The 20,667-nt window shown below is 36.2% G+C and overlaps 2 protein-coding genes across 4 annotated transcripts in view; one reads left to right on the top strand and one right to left on the bottom strand.

Moving 5' to 3' along the window:
• The first annotated feature begins 738 nt into the window (after positions 1 to 738).
• Positions 739 to 14,558, top strand: dpep2 (dipeptidase 2). Of its 2 annotated transcripts, XM_058381595.1 has the most exons (11): positions 777 to 878; positions 2,230 to 2,389; positions 2,817 to 2,943; positions 5,729 to 5,858; positions 6,295 to 6,436; positions 6,886 to 6,955; positions 8,356 to 8,532; positions 8,841 to 8,925; positions 9,684 to 9,759; positions 9,903 to 10,038; positions 10,723 to 14,558. In XM_058381595.1, exons 2-11 carry the CDS (start codon positions 2,250 to 2,252, stop codon positions 10,936 to 10,938), a joined length of 1,299 nt encoding a protein of 432 aa, XP_058237578.1. In that variant the 5' UTR covers positions 777 to 878; positions 2,230 to 2,249; the 3' UTR covers positions 10,939 to 14,558. The 2 variants fall into 2 exon arrangements, with proteins under 2 accessions (XP_058237579.1, XP_058237578.1); XM_058381596.1 differs by lacking the exon at positions 2,230 to 2,389 and having other exon boundaries at positions 739 to 878.
• Positions 13,845 to 20,667, bottom strand: part of slc12a4 (solute carrier family 12 member 4) — a 23,081-nt gene continuing 16,258 nt past the window's right edge. For both annotated transcript variants that reach the window (XM_058381593.1, XM_058381594.1), the window contains exons 14-24: positions 20,201 to 20,299; positions 19,974 to 20,093; positions 19,755 to 19,859; positions 19,191 to 19,359; positions 18,895 to 19,090; positions 17,627 to 17,796; positions 17,207 to 17,338; positions 16,943 to 17,050; positions 16,334 to 16,521; positions 15,884 to 16,017; positions 13,845 to 15,348 (exon numbers count right to left, since the gene is read on the bottom strand). In XM_058381593.1, the coding sequence (XP_058237576.1) occupies positions 15,257 to 15,348; positions 15,884 to 16,017; positions 16,334 to 16,521; positions 16,943 to 17,050; positions 17,207 to 17,338; positions 17,627 to 17,796; positions 18,895 to 19,090; positions 19,191 to 19,359; positions 19,755 to 19,859; positions 19,974 to 20,093; positions 20,201 to 20,299 (1,513 nt within the window). In that variant the 3' untranslated portion in view covers positions 13,845 to 15,256. The remainder of the gene's footprint in view (positions 15,349 to 15,883; positions 16,018 to 16,333; positions 16,522 to 16,942; positions 17,051 to 17,206; positions 17,339 to 17,626; positions 17,797 to 18,894; positions 19,091 to 19,190; positions 19,360 to 19,754; positions 19,860 to 19,973; positions 20,094 to 20,200; positions 20,300 to 20,667) is intronic.

The following is a 20,667-nucleotide window of genomic DNA, read 5'->3' as shown; positions in this document are numbered from 1 at the left end:
CAATTTCTGTTTTTACAAGAGTATTTTGACCCAGTATTTTTCCATCCACTCTGAAGCTGTTGAGATCTGAGTTTTCTTCTCGGCTAATCATTTAAATATTCACATTTATAGCTGTTGGTGAAAACTAATCTGCATATTACATACAATTATATAGTTAAAACTTCAAAATGATTTCTATTCTGTTAATATACACTGACTAGGCATAACATTATGACCACCTGTCTAATATTGTGTTGGCCCCCCCTTTTACTGCCAAGTCAGCCCTGATGCACTGTGTATCCTGACCCCTTTCTATCAGAACCAGCATTAACTTCTTCAGCAATTTGAGCAACAGTAGCTCGTCTGTTGGATCGGATCACACGGGCCGGCCTTCACTCCCCACATGCATCAATGAGCCTTGACCCTGTCACCGGTTCACCACTGTTCCTTCCTTGGACCACTTTTGATAGACACTGACCACTGCAGACCCCACAAGAGCTGCAGTTTTGGAGATGCTCTGATCCAGCGGTCTAGCCATCACAATTTGGCCCTTCGTCAAACTCTCTCAAATCCTTACTCTTGCCCATTTTTCCTGCTTCTCAAACATCAACTTTGAGGACAAAATGTTCACCTGCTGCCTAATATATCCCACCCCCTAACAGGTACCATGATGAGGAGATAATCAGTGCCGTTCACTGACTCATCTCTCAGTGCTCAGAATGTTAGGGCTGATCGGTGTATATTTTTTTAATGTGTATATTCATTAGTGTCCACCAGAGGGCGCAATTTTTCAAATGTGGATTACAGCCATAGCGGATAATGGAGACGCAGACGCGCACATTTGGCTGGTGAATCGAGGATCCGCAACACAGCAGCGCTGTGAAAACTTCTCCAAAGGGGTGAGTAGTTTCCAAAATACTCGAATGGTTTCATTGGAAATGAATTTTGTAAGGCATTAACAATAAAAACTAGGATCGTGTTTTTAGGTTCTGCAAATAATAATCCCCTTTCAGCTCAACCGGTTTCTCTTACAGTGTGTTCAACATGACATGATTTTGCCTAGACTTGTCTGATTTTATAATATGTGGGTCTTGATTTATAGCAGATCTATGAAACATATCATATGGTCTAATGTGCTGATCTGAAATAAATAATAAGTAATTTTTACATAATCTCACTGTACACGTTTCTGGTTCTTAATGCAGTATGTTATGAAAGATGGTTTCTCTGTTCCTGACTATAAAAATTACTTAGAAGTTAATGATGGACTTCACTAGTAATTTGATTAACTCACATGAGGAAGTGGGATTGTTTATTTTGTAACAGGAATGATTTAATATTGTGTCACTTCCAGAATTACTGACACCCTGAAAAATGATCAGGAAAAGGAGCAATGGCTGTAAAATGATATAAAAACAGCACAGAGTAATACTGTACAGTAAGTCAGATGTGGGGTAATTATTACCGATTTGTCATGTTTGACTCCAAGAATGAACTAAACTGTACACTGTGTGATTGTTGGACTAAACTGCATCATTGTTTACACCAGAGTTAGCAAACATATTTTAGTTAACGGGCCATAATTTGTTTAGTCCACTGTCAAGTTGGTAAGTTTAGCAGACGAGTAACACATCAGCTCCTGTTAAATGTGTTTATTTTTCTGGATTTGTCTATTTTAAAAAACAAACCAAAACAAACCTTAACGCATTAACCACCCACGAAAATGATTTGACAGGACAGATTGGACGTAATTGGGATTAAATCAAATTTTAACTGGTTAACGAAGAATTTTATGCCGTCAGTAGCTGAGTTTATGCCTCTGAGCTAATTTTATTTTGCTCCCTAGTGGAATAACACAGAGAAGCTGTTTCAATTTAGCTCTTCTAGATGACTGTAAATTCATTCAATGGGCTGCATTAGCACTTTTATTGGGCTGTATGTTTGACACCCTTTATTGTTTCCCATTAAATATTAAACAGTGCTTGGCAATATAGAAATTTTTATTTATTTCTTCCATACAAACACGTACACCTTGCTTGCTTATTAGGGTTCAATTTTAATTAAAAATTTATAGCTGATATACTGAATTTATATATTTCCGGCTTACAATGCGCATTGTTAATGGTGCTATACAAATAAGACAAAATGGGATTGAATGTATAAATGTAAATGTATTAAATCTATAATGTTCGAAAAGCACAGAATGTAATTATGTGCGATCTTTTTTAAATTTTTTTTATTTTCTTATAGCTGTTAATGAAAACCAGGCCATGTTAGCCCTAAAAGCACTGGGTGTTTGTGAGCTGAGCCTGTGCTGTGCTTTCCTCTTGCTCCTGTATGGAGTGCAGTCGGATTCCAGTTTGACCAGTAAAACGTTGGAGCTGATGTCTAAATACCGACTGATAGATGGGTAACGATACCTGATACCTTTTTCTCACTTTTTTTTCAGCATAATTCAGAGTGAAGACAAAAAGCAGATAAATTGGTGCGCTTACTAGGAAATCTTTATTAAACCTGAGCTGAGACAAAAAATGTAAATTTGTTATGGGGATGGTGTGGCTCAGGGGCTATAACTGTAGTTGGAGATAAACCTTTTCCTTTTCACTTTCCATTTTGCTCTGCTAATTATTTAGCAAACCAAGAAGACTCTATATTTATTTAAAAAGAAACTGAACATCTAGGAAGTCTCAGATTTTGTTTGGCTATAAGGATGCACTGGGTGCTGCAAGTGCCTACTTGTGCATTGCGAGAAAGTGATGAGGGAGTCTTAAACTTATAGATGAGTGTGTATAATTCCTCACATAAACGTTCACAATCACTTTTCTTTCTACCCACAGACACAATGACCTCCCTTTGCATCTCCGCATGCTCCAGAATAACAAACTCAGCCAGTTTAATTTGTACAACAGCTCGAAAACAGCTACGGATATTACCCGGCTCAAAGCCGCTCATTTTGGAGGACAGGTACTATTTGTTTGACTATTTTGTTTCTTGGAAATATTTTTTAAAATGTATTTTCCATTTGTGTTGAGATTGAGAATTAAATATGGTTAGTATGGTGGTGTAGCAGGTAGTTTTGGTGTCACGCTGAGATTTCCAAGATTTCTGAGCTCTGAGATCATAAAATCTGGCCTATAGTGTGTTTGATACCGAATACAGTTATGAAAGCGTCATGATTTCTGGCTTTACCCCGAAAAGGATTGGTTCTCTTTTGAGCCTGGTTCTTCTCACGGTTTCTTCCTCATGTCTTCTCAAGGAGTTTTTTTTTTTTTTTCCTTTTCCACTCAAACCTCTGGTTTGTTCATCAGGGATTTGAATCTACTTTCAGATTACCATAAAGCTGCTTTTAGTGCTTTGTATTGATTGTTGAAAGCACCGTCTGAATAAAAAAAAGTAGCTGAATTAATTTCCAAGCATTCTGGTTTCACGTGATGGTTGCTTTAATGTGCAAAGGCAGTGTTAACTGCGACAACAGAATGATTATTCCTGCTCTGGCATGACTGATTGCAATCATCTGCTCATAATGACTTTAATAATATTAAATAAAAATATATTGGAGATAAAAGATAAAGCCAAAACAAACAAAATAGTAAAAACAAGAACCACAAATATGTACCATGCATTTGAGACAAGAAACATACAGATAATGAAACATACAGTTTATGTAAGCAATAATGTACAGACACGCTCAGCTTGAAAGTGAGCTATTGTGAAGCTAGAACTTAAACTGAACTGTGCTGGACATAGTCAGACACACACACACACTAAATTGTCCTGTTTTGCATGCACATGCCACTTTACATTTATATATATGTATATTAATCCTGTTTACATGTGTCGCTTTAATATCTGCAAACACTGTATACACTGTTCTTTGCACATTGTCTTGTTCATTGCACAAAGTCGGCCTATATGTTGTATGTCTTGTCTTGTCTTGTCTTTCTGTGCACTTCTTTTGTATGTCTAGTTCTTAAAGACTGCACTTTAAATTACAGTTTAATTTTTTTTATCTCTGTCATAGCTCTATGTTCGTCTGTGTCACTGTACTTTGTCTGTGTTATGTGTAGCACCTCTGGTCTAGGAGGAACGTTGTTTCACTTCACTGTGTACTGCATCTGCTATATATGGTTGAAGTGACAATAAAGATTCTTTGACTTTGAAATAATCCTAAAAAGGCATGACAGGACAGAGGTGATTACTGAGGTGCGTGACGTGCTGGGGCTGATTGGTAGTGTAGTTCTTTACCCTTTGACACTTCCATTACCTTTGTACTGTTTACAAATTTTTACAGTCGTAGTTTTGGCACCAAAATCGAAAAAGATTTTTATGAAATATTATGAATAAACATGAACCAAATAAATACATACTACTGTACCTCTGATACTATGTGCACAATTCAGGGGCTTATAGAATACTATGTTGTGCACTCCTAGGTGTTCCCTTAGAGCTTCATTCCAATCTTTTATTTTGCATGTTAAAAAAGTTTTAGAAATACTTCTGTGCATATAAAAGTCAGTAATCCAGAGCTCCAGTATGTAAAGCTCTACAGCACAGGTATCGAGCGCTGGATTCTCAGCATGAAGCACCAACCATTTTCCAGAACTTCCTTTTGCACATTATGTTACAGTATCATGCACTTTGCATAAACAAATGCTTCCTTGTGTTTGCTGATTAGAGTTGATTCAGATCTTTGTGTACACAACCTAAAAACATACCTCACACAACATATCACCTGAGAGCGCTCATAGCCTCATGTTTCAAAGTTAGTTCAATGCTTTGTGAAAAATCAGGATGGATTTGGCGTTTGTGCATATTTGATTATGCATTCTAAAAATAAAAATATGATATATATTGTATAAAGTCTCTATAAGTCAGGATACTAGGAGAACTGCAAACATGAATGAAATGACAGTGACATAGTAGGGTAACTAGAAAAAAATGTAGATGACGAAGCAGATAATTTAATATAAGTAAATGTTTTCCTCACTAAATGCATGTTTCTATTGCAGAATATTACTTGTCTAAGTCAATTAACTCCAACAGATGCTGCCGATGCAATGCTTTATAATGATCCAGAACACTTCAATATTACATTACAATACTGTATACTGATTTAGTGACTTATGCTGAAGTTATAGTTATTTAGAGATTCAGTTCCCAACTGATTCAATAGGCAATAGTGAGTCAATACTCTATTGATTCGATATTTTACTAAATATTTTACCTGATTTAGTGATTCAATTTCTAACTGATTAAATAGTTTATATTGAGTCAATACTGAATCAGTAGTTTACTGGCTTAGTATAGACTATTTAAGCTGCTCCAGATTAAATGGAGTAGAGTACTGACTCAGTATCTGACGTTAAATCAGTATTAAGTATTGACCAACAGTATAAAACTGATTAAACAGTCAATAGATTTAATATCCTACTGATTTAATACCATGTACCTATTTAATGTCATGTACCAATTCAATAACCTATACTGTTTCAATACCCTACTGATTCACAACCTTATACTGATTCAATAGCTTAATGATTCCCTACTCCACACTCGGTCATTACTATATACTGAAAGTAAGAATTTTATTGTGTGGTCTAAACCGTTGTGTTTTCACTGTACATATGACAATAGACCTCTTGAATACTGATCCAATAAGATATTCTGGTTCAATATCTTGTACTGAAACAATACTTTACTGATTCAAAACCCTATATTAATGAACTGTGACGAAGTTTTCCTCTGACAGGTGTTTGCAGCATATGTGTTATGTAAAGCACAGGACATGGACGCAGTTAGATTGACATTGGAGCAGATTGATGTGATACGACGTATGTGCACCGAATACCCGGAGCTGGAGCTGGCTACCACTGCTGCAGGTATGGGCAAAAAAAGCTATTGCCGTTCAATTTCCTTTGAAGTTATTGTATTATGTTGTATTATATATTATGTCATATTTTAAATAACCAGGAGGATAAGAAGCACAATTTCTGATTACATAGTAAAAATACTGTGTATATTTTAGATTTGCACATTTGCATCCCATGTTTTGGTGGTATTTTCAAGGCATAACATAAATGATGCATGCAGGCCTTTTTTATTATTCTCCATGTCCACAGGCACCACGGTACACCCATAAATGGAAGTTGTAATATGTGGGAAAGAAAGCCATTTCCAAAACATAATGCTCATTCAGGAGGCCAATTTTCCACATCACCACACATTTGCACTTCTCACACGCATTTTGAATGCCTAAAAGATTACACTCATAATTTGTTTTGTGTGTGTGTGTGTGTGTGCGTTGGTTGTTTCAAGAAATGAAAGCTACAAAGAAGATAGCTTGTTTGATCAGTGTGGAAGGAGGCCATTCAATTGATAGCAGTCTTCCAGCTTTACGCATGTTCTACCAACTTGGAGTGAGATCTCTGACCCTCACACACACCTGCAACACACCTTGGTAAACACATAATAATAATAATAATAATAATACATTTTATTTATAGGCCTTTCTCAACACTCAAGGACACCGAACAATACGTTACAAAACAAACACAGGCACACAATCATTCATATTCACATTATTATTATTATTATTATTATTATTATTATTATTATTATTATTATTATTACTATCATGATGGGCCATTGATATAGTACTATGTATGTTCTAGTATGCATCAGGCACATTAAAACACTTTATGCAGTGTTTATGAATGTTCCCAGAATTACACACACACACACACACACACACACACTGCAGTGTCACTACTGTTTTGTGAAAGATGGATCATCAAGATTTGTTTGGATTTTAGTCCTGTGCTTGTGTGTGTGTGCATAGCTGTGTTGCTTATCTTGCTTATGACTAAACTTCTCTTTCATGCGATTCTTATTCATTTTATTATTTAGGGCAGAAACTGTTTCCCAAACTCACTCTTACTACAAAAGAGACAACAATTCCTTGACAGAGTTCGGCAAGGTAATAAAAAATAAACATTTGAAAATAGCACAAATGTGTGATTTGTGTGTGTGTGTGTGTGTGTGTGTGTGTTTAACCGAATGTGAATACATTATTAGTATTAAACATGTGTTCTAAACAAACACACCAAATACAAGTATAAATAATGTGTTTTCACTTTACACTGCAAAAAAAGATTGTGTCTCATATTATGCACAGGAAAGAGATCCCACAGGATAAAACAGCTAGGTGCATGAGGAAGAGATTTATAATTTCCTGTGGAAACTGAAGGGCAAGAGTTGGAAGGTCCCAGTAAAATTCTCACCTGAAGTACATTTTAAAAACTGAACAGAATGTTTTCATGCATTCCTGATTTTCAGTATGTACAAGATTCAGACCTATCCAATCCATAAACTTATTTCTCTTTTGTAAAACGTTTTGGGACACCCCTCCAGATCATTGAATTCAGGTGTTGTTTTTCAGGGGTTGATCTCGGCCCCTTAGTTCCAGTGAAAGGAACTCTTAATGCTTCAGCATACCAAGACATTTTGGACAATTTCATGCTCCCAACATTGGGGGAACAGTTTGGGGATGGCCCCTTCTTGTTCCAGCATGACTGCTTGGTAGGCCAAAACTGGGACGTCTACCTTCACATACACATGAATTTAAAATAGAGTTGGATTTTTGGGAATTTTTGACCATTACTCTATAAGTACATTTGTGAGGTCAGGCACTGATGTTGAACAAGAAGGCCTGGCTCTCTGTCTCCACTCTAATTCATCCCAAAGGTGTTCTATCTGGTCAGGCAAATCAAGTTCCTCCACACCAAACTCACTCATTCATGTCTTTATGGACCTTGCTTTGTGCACTTGTGTACAGTAATGATGGCACTAGAAGGGGTCATCCCCAAACTGTTCCCACAAAGTTTGGAGCATGAAATTGTCCAAAATGTCTTGGTATGCTGAAGCATTAAGAGTTCCTTTCACTGGAACTAAGGGGCCAAGCCCAACCCTTGAATTCAATGATTTAAAGGGGTGTCCCAAAACTTTTGGCAATATAGTGTACATTCAAACAGAAATTGTTTTGTATATTGTCTGTGCTAACAATTTCCCTTTGTTTGGACTTTTCCCCAGTGATAATTTAATTTAATAATAATTTGTTCTTCATCAAACATTAAAATAAAATTGTGTATGTGAGAGTTTATATTAATCATTGTGTCACATGCTGGTTTCCAGTCAAAAACATGAAATAAGTGTGTGTCTCGATAGTGTGTCCACAGTTTGTCATGTAGGTCTTGTCATTTCCGTCCTACAATACGAAAATGGAAGTTTTGGTCAGTGAGGTCTTATTTTATCTGCATTTCATTTTTAATACTAATTATAATCTAATATTGTGTGTATGCATCCTGCTGTTTACTCCAGGCAGTAGTGCATGAGATGAACAGGCTAGGAATGATGGTTGATCTGTCTCATACTTCCTGGGCTACAGCACGAGCCGTACTCAAACTTTCCAAAGCTCCAGTCATCTTCAGCCACTCTTCCGCCTATGCTATCTGTAACGACACACGCAACGTCCCTGATGATCTGCTTCTCATGCTGGTGACTCCATATTGCCTTGTGCTAATGTCTATATTAGATTTAGGACCGAATATATATTTTTGACTGAGTTTGAAGAACTCAGAAGTAGGATGCTATAGGATGTAAACATACAGCTTGCATATAGGAGCACATAAGAATACATTACTTGCATTTCTGAAGGACTTTTCCTAGGACTTTTCTGGAAACTTTGTGTGCAACGCAGCTTCCATTTGTATTTGTATCAATATGTGTTATTATTATTATTATTATTATTACTATGATTAATATTATTACCCATATTCATTTAACCTTTTTCACTTCTACACTAGAAAGCAAATGGTGGGCTCATCATGGTAAACTTCTACAGTAAATTTATATCCTGTGGGGCTCAAGCAACTGTCTCTCTTGTAGCTGGTGAGTTCAGCACTTTTACTAAAGAATATTTCAAATATGTGTAAAACAATTACCATCAGAAACGTTCTTAGTCTCTAATAATAATAATTAGAATAATTTGTGGAATACATGCTGGTGGTTCTGCACATGTAAAGCTTTTGGCACAAAACAAATTCCTGGTTAACCCACACAAGGAAAAAGATCTGAAAATCTTAAATATTAAGGATTTATAAATCTCATTAAGCACAGTTACACTTTGACAAAAGTTATACAGTTGCATTTTTGTTAAAAACCAGTATATGCTGATAAATCATTAAACTGTTGGAGCTGTTTAGCAGCTATTGGTTCAGGTCTATTAACCAGTTCATTTAATCAACTAGGACCAGTGTGGCTGCAGGTTTCTGTCCCAAAGGGCCACACAGTACTGGTTCCTTATTTTAAGGTTAATGTAGAAAATTGTTTTCCTCCACCAGGATGTTAAAATGGTCCAAACATTGATCTTTTACAATGCTCCAAACTTACAAAGTACATCCAAATCTACATAAATGTTTGCAGAAAACCAGAGTTTTAGAGCTTTAGAGCTTGGGACCAAAATCTAGACCTCTAGGCCTTGTTAGACATTATATATTAGTTTTGATATTCCCTCCAAATACTAAGATTTAATGTTTGAAAATATAAATATTGTTTTAAATAAAACTGCAGTATACAGACTGCATATTGCACAGTCTATTTCATATTCCTCTTTACATTCATTTTGATTTTTATCCTGTGCCCTGCAGACCATTTTGACCATCTTAAGCGTGTGATAGGAGCAGAGAATATTGGAATCGGTGGTGACTACGATGGGGCCAGTGGGTAAGAGTGTTTTCCTTTTTTCTAACTTGCTCAAATTCCAGCACATACTCTGATCCAGACTTTCATAAATGGCAATCATCTGGACATAATCTCATGAACCAGTAAACATCTGGCCTTCTGAGTGTTTGTGTCTGGGCTTGTAGGTTTCCTCAGGGTCTGGAGGATGTGTCTAAATACCCTGCTCTGATTGAAGAACTATTGCGGAGGAACTGGAGCGAGGAGGAACTGGCAGACGTGCTGAGGTTCAACTTCCTCCGAGTGTTTGAGGAAGTAGAGAAGGTGAGAGATGGCCTTCATTTAAACCTCATAACCTATACCACATCTATCAAGCTCAGTAGCCCATAAAGATCACCATATTTTCATTAAATATGGGAAATGGGCGCAGTGTATAAATACAGTAAGTTCATTACAAAAGATGCAGAAGACCAGAAACAGAAGACCTGATCTATTCCCAGAAAATCCACATCCAGTGGTCACTAACAAACTTTAGAAATGCATATACACCACAGCTCCATTGATATCTTGATTCTGATTGGTCAGAACTTGTTGTTTAAGTGTTTTATATAAGCAACTCTAAGAGTACTTCTGGCTGTAAGGCAAATCACATTAATGTACTCGTTTCTATACATTATAGTATCTACAGTAACAATTTGTATGCAAATTTGCCACATTACAGATGTATGAAAAGCAATAGCTTGTATTTGTGAGAATAATATTCCAAACCATTGTTATAAGGACATCATGCAGTGTAAACAGCTATTCTGCTTAAGCCTTCACGCTTATAATTATGCATTTTTTTTTACACATTTCTCTGAACTCTATCATTTTTGCCATCTGTTTCCACAGTACCATGTTCCATTGTAAACCCAGACTGTGTCAATATCTAACAATGTTTGTAGGTTGTGTTTGCAAAAGTCTTGCATATCTAGAAGCTGGCACGTTTTATCTTGTGCTGATGTACAGATACGTGATGAACTGCGTGATACTCTTCCAAGTGAGGTGGTAATATCCCTTGCAGAGGCCCAAAACAAGTGCCGTTTGGTGTTGGCGCATCCAGGTATCTCCAGAGAGAAGTCATCTGGTATGCGAGTGAGTTGTCTTTTAAGCTCAGGTGCTCTGTTTTGGACTATTCTCTTTTTCCACTTTATGCTGCTGCATAAACCAGTATATCCGAACTGATGTTGAAAAAGTGATTCATTAAAAAAGTCTCAAGACGTTATTTGTCAAAAGGGCATATCTAGTTTGAGTGCTTTTATAGTGAAGCAGTATAACAAAGCATTTCTGAATGGAAGATCTTGTTTATACCCAGTTGATTTAACTTCCGCTTTTCAGCATTATATTGCCTGTTTATCTGTGTGTCTGTATTTTGGTTGTGTCTCTGTCTGCTACTTGTCTGTTACCTAATGTGTGCACCTGTTACGAATTCTTACTTTGCTCGTAAGTTCCTTCATGTTCTGAACTTTACACTCATACAGCTATAGATTTAACATCCCAGCACATTGTGGTTGTAGTGGGAAGTTAACACTCTTTACATACATATCTATGTTTCAGTAAATTGAGGCTCATATCAACTTCTTTCAGGCTTACAACCATGATAACAATAACAAACCTGATACTAGTTGCTAGTAGAACTATGGGTTTAAACTACTTCAGGAGGTGGTGTGACATTTTATCTATATCTATATAATCTTACCAAGCCACATTTGACAGCCAGACCGCTCTTATTAGGTGATAGACAAGCTTCATTAATGCTGAAGTTATGTTAATGTTAGCTAGATTAAAGCACCCTGATGCAATCATGAGGTAAAACAAGGAACAACACAGCCAGCTGGTATGCAAATGTATTTACCTAATTTGTATAGTAGCGTCAATACAGCTATCAGATTTCAGACTGTCTGACCTGAGACACATTTCAATACAGGTTTAAATGCATGTGGTTATAGTTTTATCATAATACAAAACCACATGAAATAACCAGGTGCTAAAAGGACTAAGCTGAGGCAAAAGAATTCCTTTAATTTCTGGGAATTTCATTAATGCCTTTTTGTCTACCTTTAGGCTCTTGCTCAGGTTTTGGTATCACACATGAATTCAGTTTTCTGTCAGCTTCCAATAGCATTAATAGTTTGCATATACTGTATATATTGAAATAACTGCACTCATTTTGGCACAAATATTGGTTTAAATCCACTGTAGTCATGCATCCAGCATGCTTTACACACAAGTATCTGTTTTGTTGTCATTATTTAAAGAGTCATGGACAGCAGAACTGTGAGCTTTTCACTTTCTAATAATAATTGAGAATTTTACATTAAACTTATTTATAAATTGTAAGACTTACAATGAAGAATTACACTTAGTAATTAAGTAATTAATAACAATAATAATGCCAAATTTTCATTTTTCAATTTTCATAATGTCTCATTTTCTGTTTTTTAATGTTTTATTTTATAATGGCATGCATAGTATACAACGTCAAGTTTGGACACACCTTCTAATTCCATGGTCTTTCCTGATGTTTATTTCTTTCTACATTGTAAAACAATGCTGAAGGCGGCTGAAATACACAATAATGTCCTTTGAACAGTTGATATTGAGATATGTCTGCTACTGATGCTCTGTAAAGCCTTCATAACGGCTCTAACCTGAGGTGTTAATTGGTGATTTCTGAGGCTGGTCACTCTAAATGAACTTCTCCTCTGCAGCAGAGGTAAGTTTTGGTCTTGCTTTACTGGGATGGTCTTCATGTGAGCCAGTTTCATCATGGTGCTTGATGGGTTATGCAACTGCACTTGACAATACTGTTCTTGCAAGAACTATTCCAGAACACCTGACCTTCGTGTCTTAAAATAACAACTGACTGTTGTTTTTTGTTGTCATTACATATGGATTACTTAAGTCCATGTGTGTTATTTCATAGTTTTGAAATCTCCAGTATTGTTATATATATATATATATATATATATAGGATTTTGATTATTATTTCTACTATAAACTTTACTCATTTCTATGATCCTTGCACTGAAAACCTGTTGTTACTACTGTGAGCTATTTCTTAGCATAGCAGTATCCATGTATTCTGTTATTAAGATGTAATATTGTCATTTATTTCATACTAAAGCACTTCATTGTTACTTTTTAATTATTTATATTACATCTTTTTGTTATTTACCTAATGTTATGTAATATATATATATACTACTGCTCAAACGTTTGGGATCGCTTGTATATTTCAGCTTGATATGTGCTATGGAGGAAGACTCCATCAGCCAATCCATCTTGTGGGAGATGCTCCAGGAAGCTAGAATGCCCAGGCTATAATTGCTGTTTGAAGAACAGCATCATTTCCATCAAAATCATTATTTCTAGCTCTGACACATCAACATATACTGTTCTTTTGCTATATTTTCTATTCAGACTAATTTTGTGTGTTTCCTTGGGAAACAATAAACTTTTTGAAAAAAAATTGAGTGATCCCAAACTTTTGAGTTCAGTGGTAGTATACTAATCAAGCATAAAATTATGACCACCCTGGAGTGGACTGTGGACTTTGACAATTTATTTGGCTGTAAGACAAATAAAATAGTACAGGACATGCCGCAGTAGAAGAACAGTCCACTTTATAATAATTTGAATTATGCTTTATATTTTATTTCTTGTATATCTTTGCTGTATGTTTTGTTTCCTGTGCTTTTAAAATGGCTACTCCTTCAAAAAAGAGCAGCTATAAGATGGTTATAAATTATGATTTAAGAGTAATACAGTACTAAGCAAGACCTGTGCATGATAGATGTATATAAACTTGCTGGATGGTGAATCACGAGTCTCTGGTTTGTGAGTGTTCTGCTTTTTGTATCACAGAATTGTCTCTATCCAGGTTAGGTTTGCATTAATACAAGCAAATCAAGCATCAAGACAAGTGAACAGAGTTGAATTTTATAATTTCTCTTACTTTTTTTTTTCATGTTTTTCATTTTCACTTTTACATACATATTTATCTGTACAGTTACTGTGGCCCTAAAAAAATGTGTATCAGTTACAGTCATTGTGAGTTGTGTGGAGGCCTAAGTATGAAACAAGCCTCATCTTTTAATTTACAAGCTTTATATTTCTTTGAAATGTTCAAACGTCTAGTACAAAAAGTCATAAGTTATAAAATCATTTCATGTTTTCACCCAAAATCATGAATAAACTCAATTCTCTTTCTTTGACCATTATCTACAACCTGGTGCTCTCAAAGCAATGGGGAGTAAAAGCAAATAAATAAGGAAATAAATAAAAAAAAACATCAACTTTTCAATCTACTCCAAGTAAAATTTTTGTTTGGACTAAAGCTCATTGGAAAAAAAAAATCTTACAGAAACACAAATACAATACAGATGTGTCTGCAGCTGCTCTGAATTAACTTTATATAACATTATAACATATTATACCATTCCTCATAAGATTGTTGTATTTCTCTGTGCACACTATTAACACTTCCTGTTTACTGTGTACTTCTGCCCACAGTATTTAACCACAAATGCTTTAAGATGGTGTTTCTGTTTCTAACGAGAAGCAGATGAGCTGGCTTCAGTCTTTCAAGTAAACATATTTTGTTTCTTATCAGCTGAAATACACTTTAGTGCAGATTTGGGTCTTTACCAGGAATGTGTCTGCTATTGCTCAATGCACTGTGGAGTGTGTTGAACTTTAAATTATTGCCCGCCTGGAGCCAAATAAGCAGTAAACAATGAGCCATAGTGTTGCATTATTAAACTAGTAAAATAAGAATCTGGCCCTGCAATCAAAATATCTAATTTATAGGTTTCACTGGAAATAAGGAGGGGAATGCTTATACAACCTTTTATTTATTTATTTTGTGGGTGTGTCTTTTGTTATATTAAAGGGAATATATAGGTGCTATGCACATTGCAGCTGTGTGTGAGATTTAATAGCTTTGTGGTTAAACCCTTGCCTCTCAACTCAGAAGTTATCAGTTATTCAATTCCGATTCATCCGGACGTTGGGTTAGATGTACAGGGTATACATGATAGTGTACATGAATGTTTTGTTGTGTGGTATAGGTAATGTACTGTATGTGTTTCACATAAATGCTGAGAAATGAACAGATGGAAGAGGTTATGATGTGTTATTTGTCACTGAATGAGTGTAATGTAACTCATGACTGACTTTAATACAACTAATGTACACAAACTCTCCTCAAAACAGTGTCCCAAACAGCAAACCGTCCTTAACCCGCATTTTATTTGATGACAGTCTCTGTCTCGCTCTCTCTGTATGCGTGTGTGTGTTTGAATACTTGTAAGGCTGCAGCCAGTGAATGACTGCCAGATGTGCATTCCTCTAGAATGAAGTACAAATGAAATTCTGTGAGGTATAAACGTATCTCACCCAATTTTGATCTTTTATATCCAAATTCGTATTTAGATAATGTTTGCTATTCTGTATAGCCCCCCATTTAGCCTTTCTGGGGCAAATGTGGCAATGTGGTTAGTTATGAGTAGATGGTGATGACCTCACGTCCTCCACCCCTCACAAGCAGCACTCTCTCAAGACCTTCTGTCAACACCTCCAGGAATTCCATATCTAAACATGTCAAGTTAAGGAAGAGACAAGTTTCGAAAAAAACAAAACCTGACAGTGCTGTCCATAATAATCTACTATTAAATGCATTGTTTCTCAAAGAAATCAATAAATATTCAGTAGTCAAATTTTCTTATGGCAAGCCAACATGGTCATACACTTGCAAATTCACACAACTTTAATGGCAGAGAAAGCTATGGAAGTTATGGATAGGGTTAAACATGGCATTAACATTCATCCTATGCTGTTTGATTCATCTAAAGTTTTATGACATGCAACCAACCACATTGTCCTTGCTCGCTCTAATTTGTATGAATTTCTCATGAAATCAGATTGGGGAAGTGAAACCGTTTGTTCACTGTGGCAAAGTTCTGAGATGCCACTGCTGCCAAATGCATTTTACACTAACAGAGTTGTTAGAACTTGATTTTTCAAGCCAGGATGTTGATTATACCTTATATTAAATTCCTGTCCCCATAAAGTAGTTTGAGTGTTTAGCCGGTATTGTTGAGTCAGTATTTTGTAGTGTTAAGGATACAGTTCTCATCACCATCAGGATTGCGAGGAGGCCCAGGCATGTTAAGCAACACCAGTCTGGCATCATGGGACTTATTCACAATGACTTCGTTGAGTTTCACTGCTGTGTGCATCCGTCTCACATTAGACTGATCTCTGTAGCAAAAAGCAATGCAAGAGAAGAAAAATCAGAGATTAAGTAAAAGAAACTTGTGTGTGTGTGTATATATATATATATATATATATATATATATATATATATATATATATATATGTTAGTGTCATATTCTTTGTGAGCACAGTGAGATAAACATTTCTAAGGAGATTAGATGGCTAAAAATAGTGCCCACATATTTGTTAGCATTGTGTTAAAAAGCTAAAATGGCTGGTGCTATCTCAAGCGTACAATGTTTTTAAGTGAGATTCAAAGCAAATTGGAAACATACTAATGCACTTTTGCTTCAGTACTCACGGTTTAAGACTAATGAGTTCTCTGAAGTTCTCTGGAGCGTTGTTGCGGTTTCGTTTCTCTGTGTCCAGCTTATCTTTGGTCCACGTCATCTGGATCTTCTCAGGCAATATATCTAGAGTTTCCTCTTCTTCATCAGAGTACAAACTGCCCATTCGCACCAACGAGTGTCTGTCCTTCACTAACTGGGCCTGATGGGAACAATCAAGGCATCAGTCAGGATATCAAACCATTACTTCAGGTTTTATTCATCTGTGTTAGGTTGAGGTAAGAACAAACTCATCTGCACATGTTTATGTTAAGAGACAGCTATTTGTGAGAGTAAGAGTGATTGTTGAAGACAATGCTGTTGAAGGATCGATTCTGATTGGTCAGATGGTGTTGAATAATTTTCTGTAACAGCAGTTGCCAGTTTATTCATGGACATGCTATTATTTGCAAACAGTCAACTTCAGGTTCCACATCCAATTCACATCAAGCCATATCTCTTCACCCGATCATTGATTATTTTCCTAAATTTCTGATTTAATTCAAGACATTTCTGTGTAATCACAATGCTACATAATGCATAGAATAAGCTGGCAGTAAACTGAACAGATATGATGCACAAACCTCTCTGTTCCTCTCAGCTGTGGACAGTCTCATCTGCCTCAGCATCTGTGACCTCTGCTCCATCATTAGTGTCCTCTCATAGGTGTATGCAGAGATGTCACTATCATGCTAAGTAACAACAAAATCTCATGACGTCAGAATACTTCCAGGGCATGCTTCTGTCTAAGCAGGCCAAGCAAACATGGCATACAGCTAATACAATTTAAACTATGAGGTTAAACAGGTTTGGAATATTAAACAAATTGCTGAAGGTGTTTTATTTACCATTTCTACCACCTCCACTTCTGCCTCTAATCTGAGCTGGTATAGGAAGGTTGCCAGATCCTTCTTCATCTGAATACTGTTATCATCCATCTGGGCCACAGTGAAAATACGCATCTTACACTTACGCCACACCTGAACAACATAGAGATCACAAGGTGTATTTAGCATTTGGAAGTAATTTAAGAGAACATTTAGTTTAATTTAAGACAAATAATGAGCCCTAGTGCTGAAAATTAACTCCACATGTACAACATCATGTAACGTTCCAGCGAACAAGGAGGATGGGGTAAACATTGGGCAACTGTACCACATGTTTGGAAATAACAAATGAATAAGATCCACATCTCATCATTATTTTGGTAAAATTAATAAATTACACGCAAAAGCTTGTGTATAGTGTTGAAAAGGCCAAATCTGAACCTTGTGCTGTTTGAGAAGGAAGGGTAGCAGCATGAGCATTCCTCCATCATGGACTATCCACCACACGTCGATATGTCCATCAGTAAAGCGCTCATAGTTGCTGGGGTAGAATGACACATTCTTTGGCACCATCAGTGCCAGGTGGGCAGCTGTGGTACATCGAACTGTATCTAAAAAAACAAAAAACAGTGATATATTTCCTTAAGTATAGTGTTCAAAGGGCTACATACAAGCTACATCACCTTTGGCAAACTATATAATCTGACTTGCATAATCCTTTATTTATAGAACCCTGTGTTAGTCATCACCTGTCCTAAAGCAGATATCAAAGATACCAAATTTATTTTGCACCATCACACATTAATTTTCATTAAAATCTTAATCAAATGCAAGAAAAAATAATGTATACATAACTATACATGTTATATATTGTATATACCATTGTTATTAAGTTTTGTAACTACCTAAAAATAAATTTATTGCCAAACAATTTAGAAAACCAATTTAGAAGTACACTGTGCTAATGATATGACTTAATTTGTCATAGAAAGTATCATAACACAATCTTATGTCCATAGAAATGCATGACATCAAAAACAACAAAAGGAGTCTCTATTATAGATAAGAGCTATTGGAATTGGAATCTTCTGTTCTACTTGTTTATGTCAGTTGTCACAAAGACCTTTTGCAAGGGTTTTGTAGGTTAATGAACTCAATGTGTTCCCAAGAACATGTACATGGCAATTCTACTTTAACCCCTTTTTTTTTACCAGTACACTGGAGTTTCATTCCTCTGGTGGCATGCAATCGCCTTATTACACTTTTTCAATCAGTATAAACAAATGAATTACTTTCTGATATAAAATGAGTCAGGACTCTGTTGGCTTTCCATGTGAGATGTTGTATTTCCCCTCTGTTGGATAACCTTACACAGAATTTTAGCGGTTGAAGATAAACATCTTTAAATTTGATACAAGGACTTGGGGCATCTGCTTCTGGAGAGCAGAAATGGGTTTGATATCATCATTTTACTTTGAAAATAACTGTTTTTGTTTTTTGGAACGAGTCGGCCCATTAGGCTGGGCAAAAACAGAAATGAGTATCTACTTTCATATTTGCCATTAACCACCACTGTAGAGTTCAATGCAGAAAATGGGCAACTCCAAAACAATTCCATTTTTTGACCTCTGGTAAAAAGAGTTAAAGTCTAGCCTACTAAAGGAAAAAGAAAAGGAAAATAATGGATAACAACGCAGAAAGACACTTACTAATAAAAGTTTTCCATGCTCGAGGATCCTCGCTTTGTCTCCATCCATACGGCCAACCCATAACTACTGTGTTGTGCTTCATCCCACCCAACCCACATGACTGAATAAGATGAGCAATTCCTTCGCGCACCTTCGAGGCAACCACCACCTGGCAGAATCCCTTTACTTTCTCTATTTCCATCATGTTTTTTATGGTCTGGAACACACACAACAATTTTGCTGTGACACCAAAGAACCAGGTCCAAATCATGTTGTTGTTTTTTTCATTTATAAACAAAATCGACTCATATCATTACCTGTTCTGAGGCCTGAGCTTCCCCATAGCTGTCCAGGAAGTTGCCCTGGATTACTGATCCCACAATCGTCAGGCCCTTTCCCGCTTTTAGTTGTGAAGCAAAGGTTAGCATTCTGGGATATTTGACATGCAAATCTTCATCCAGCTTCAGTAGCACAAGCAACTGTGGTCTATCAACATGGTGAGAACAAAGCTGTTACTTCAGTTCAATTTATTTGTATACTGCTCTTAACAATGGACATTGTCTCAAAGAAGCTTTAAATATGTATAGAAACATAGAAAAAATTATAAAGTTTAAAATTAAGTTACTATTTATCTCTAACATTTATTCCTATTCAGTGTAGTCCTTTATTTGAACCTAAAATATCTGTCTTCAAGGACACAAAGAAGATATGAAGATCTTTAAATAATGGACACAGGTAGGTATCCAAGAAATGGGGTTGCTTGAAAATATAATAATAATAATAATAATAATAATAATAATAATAATAATAATAATAATAATAAATCAACCAACAAAACAAATTACAATATCCTGATTAAACAGATTTCCCTTGCAACAAACCTCCAGTTTTTGGTGTGAGGTGGTCCGGCTTCCAAACGAAGCAGAGCGTATCGAGCGGCACTGAGCGACAGACCCCGGATCCCATCTCCCCATTCCTTTTCAGCTCTGTGACAAAGTCAGAGAGAAAGTGTGACAAATCAAATAACAAAAAACATATACCCTGGTGCTATTTCTGCCATCTCAGTGAATTAAGTTAAAAGTATTTGAACCATCACTCACCCTTGGTATTCAATGTATTTGTAGATCATGCCAGCGATGCACATGGCTACGATGGCATAATACCAAGACGAGATGAACATTAGAGCCAGACACATGCTCATTCCTAGGAACGACAGTGCCCTGAGAAAGAGAAAGATAGGACACTGGATGTATGCCTGTTCTATTTAAAGGCTAAAATGCTGGTCATTACAATTTGGAAAATGTCACGCTGACAATTCCACACTCACCAGTGATAATATTTGAAACGTGGCCTCCAGTTCGGGGTCCTTAGGAGAGTTTGTACAGCGCAAGCCAAATTTACAAACAAGTAACACATCAAGAAAAACCTGTTAGGAGGACAAGAGTTGTGAGGTTGTAAAAATAGCAGAAAGAAAACAGAAAAACCATTAAGTTTAAATTAGCCTAGCATTAAAAATATCATGGGTTTAAAGCTATTGAGTGGCAACTGCATACTTTTATGACCAGACCAAAGTGATATCAACAGACATACTTGATGCCTTAACATTCTCCCTTGTAATGCTGGACATATATGATTACTGACTTGAAAATCACCAAGCAGCACCATACAATGCCCTGAATAAACACCTTCCTCCTACTCCCCTTGAACTTTCAAAGGGTACATTGGAGAAACTCTGCTCACTAGACAACACCGCCCAGTCACTAAACAAAGTGGAAACAAACTTTTTTAAAAGCC

The sequence above is a fragment of the Hemibagrus wyckioides genome, linkage group LG27 (genome assembly GCF_019097595.1).
Source record: "Hemibagrus wyckioides isolate EC202008001 linkage group LG27, SWU_Hwy_1.0, whole genome shotgun sequence".
In the NCBI taxonomy this organism is placed as follows: domain Eukaryota; kingdom Metazoa; phylum Chordata; class Actinopteri; order Siluriformes; family Bagridae; genus Hemibagrus; species Hemibagrus wyckioides.
Note: the sequence above shows the minus strand (reverse complement) of the source record. Positions and strands in the feature narration are given on the sequence as shown.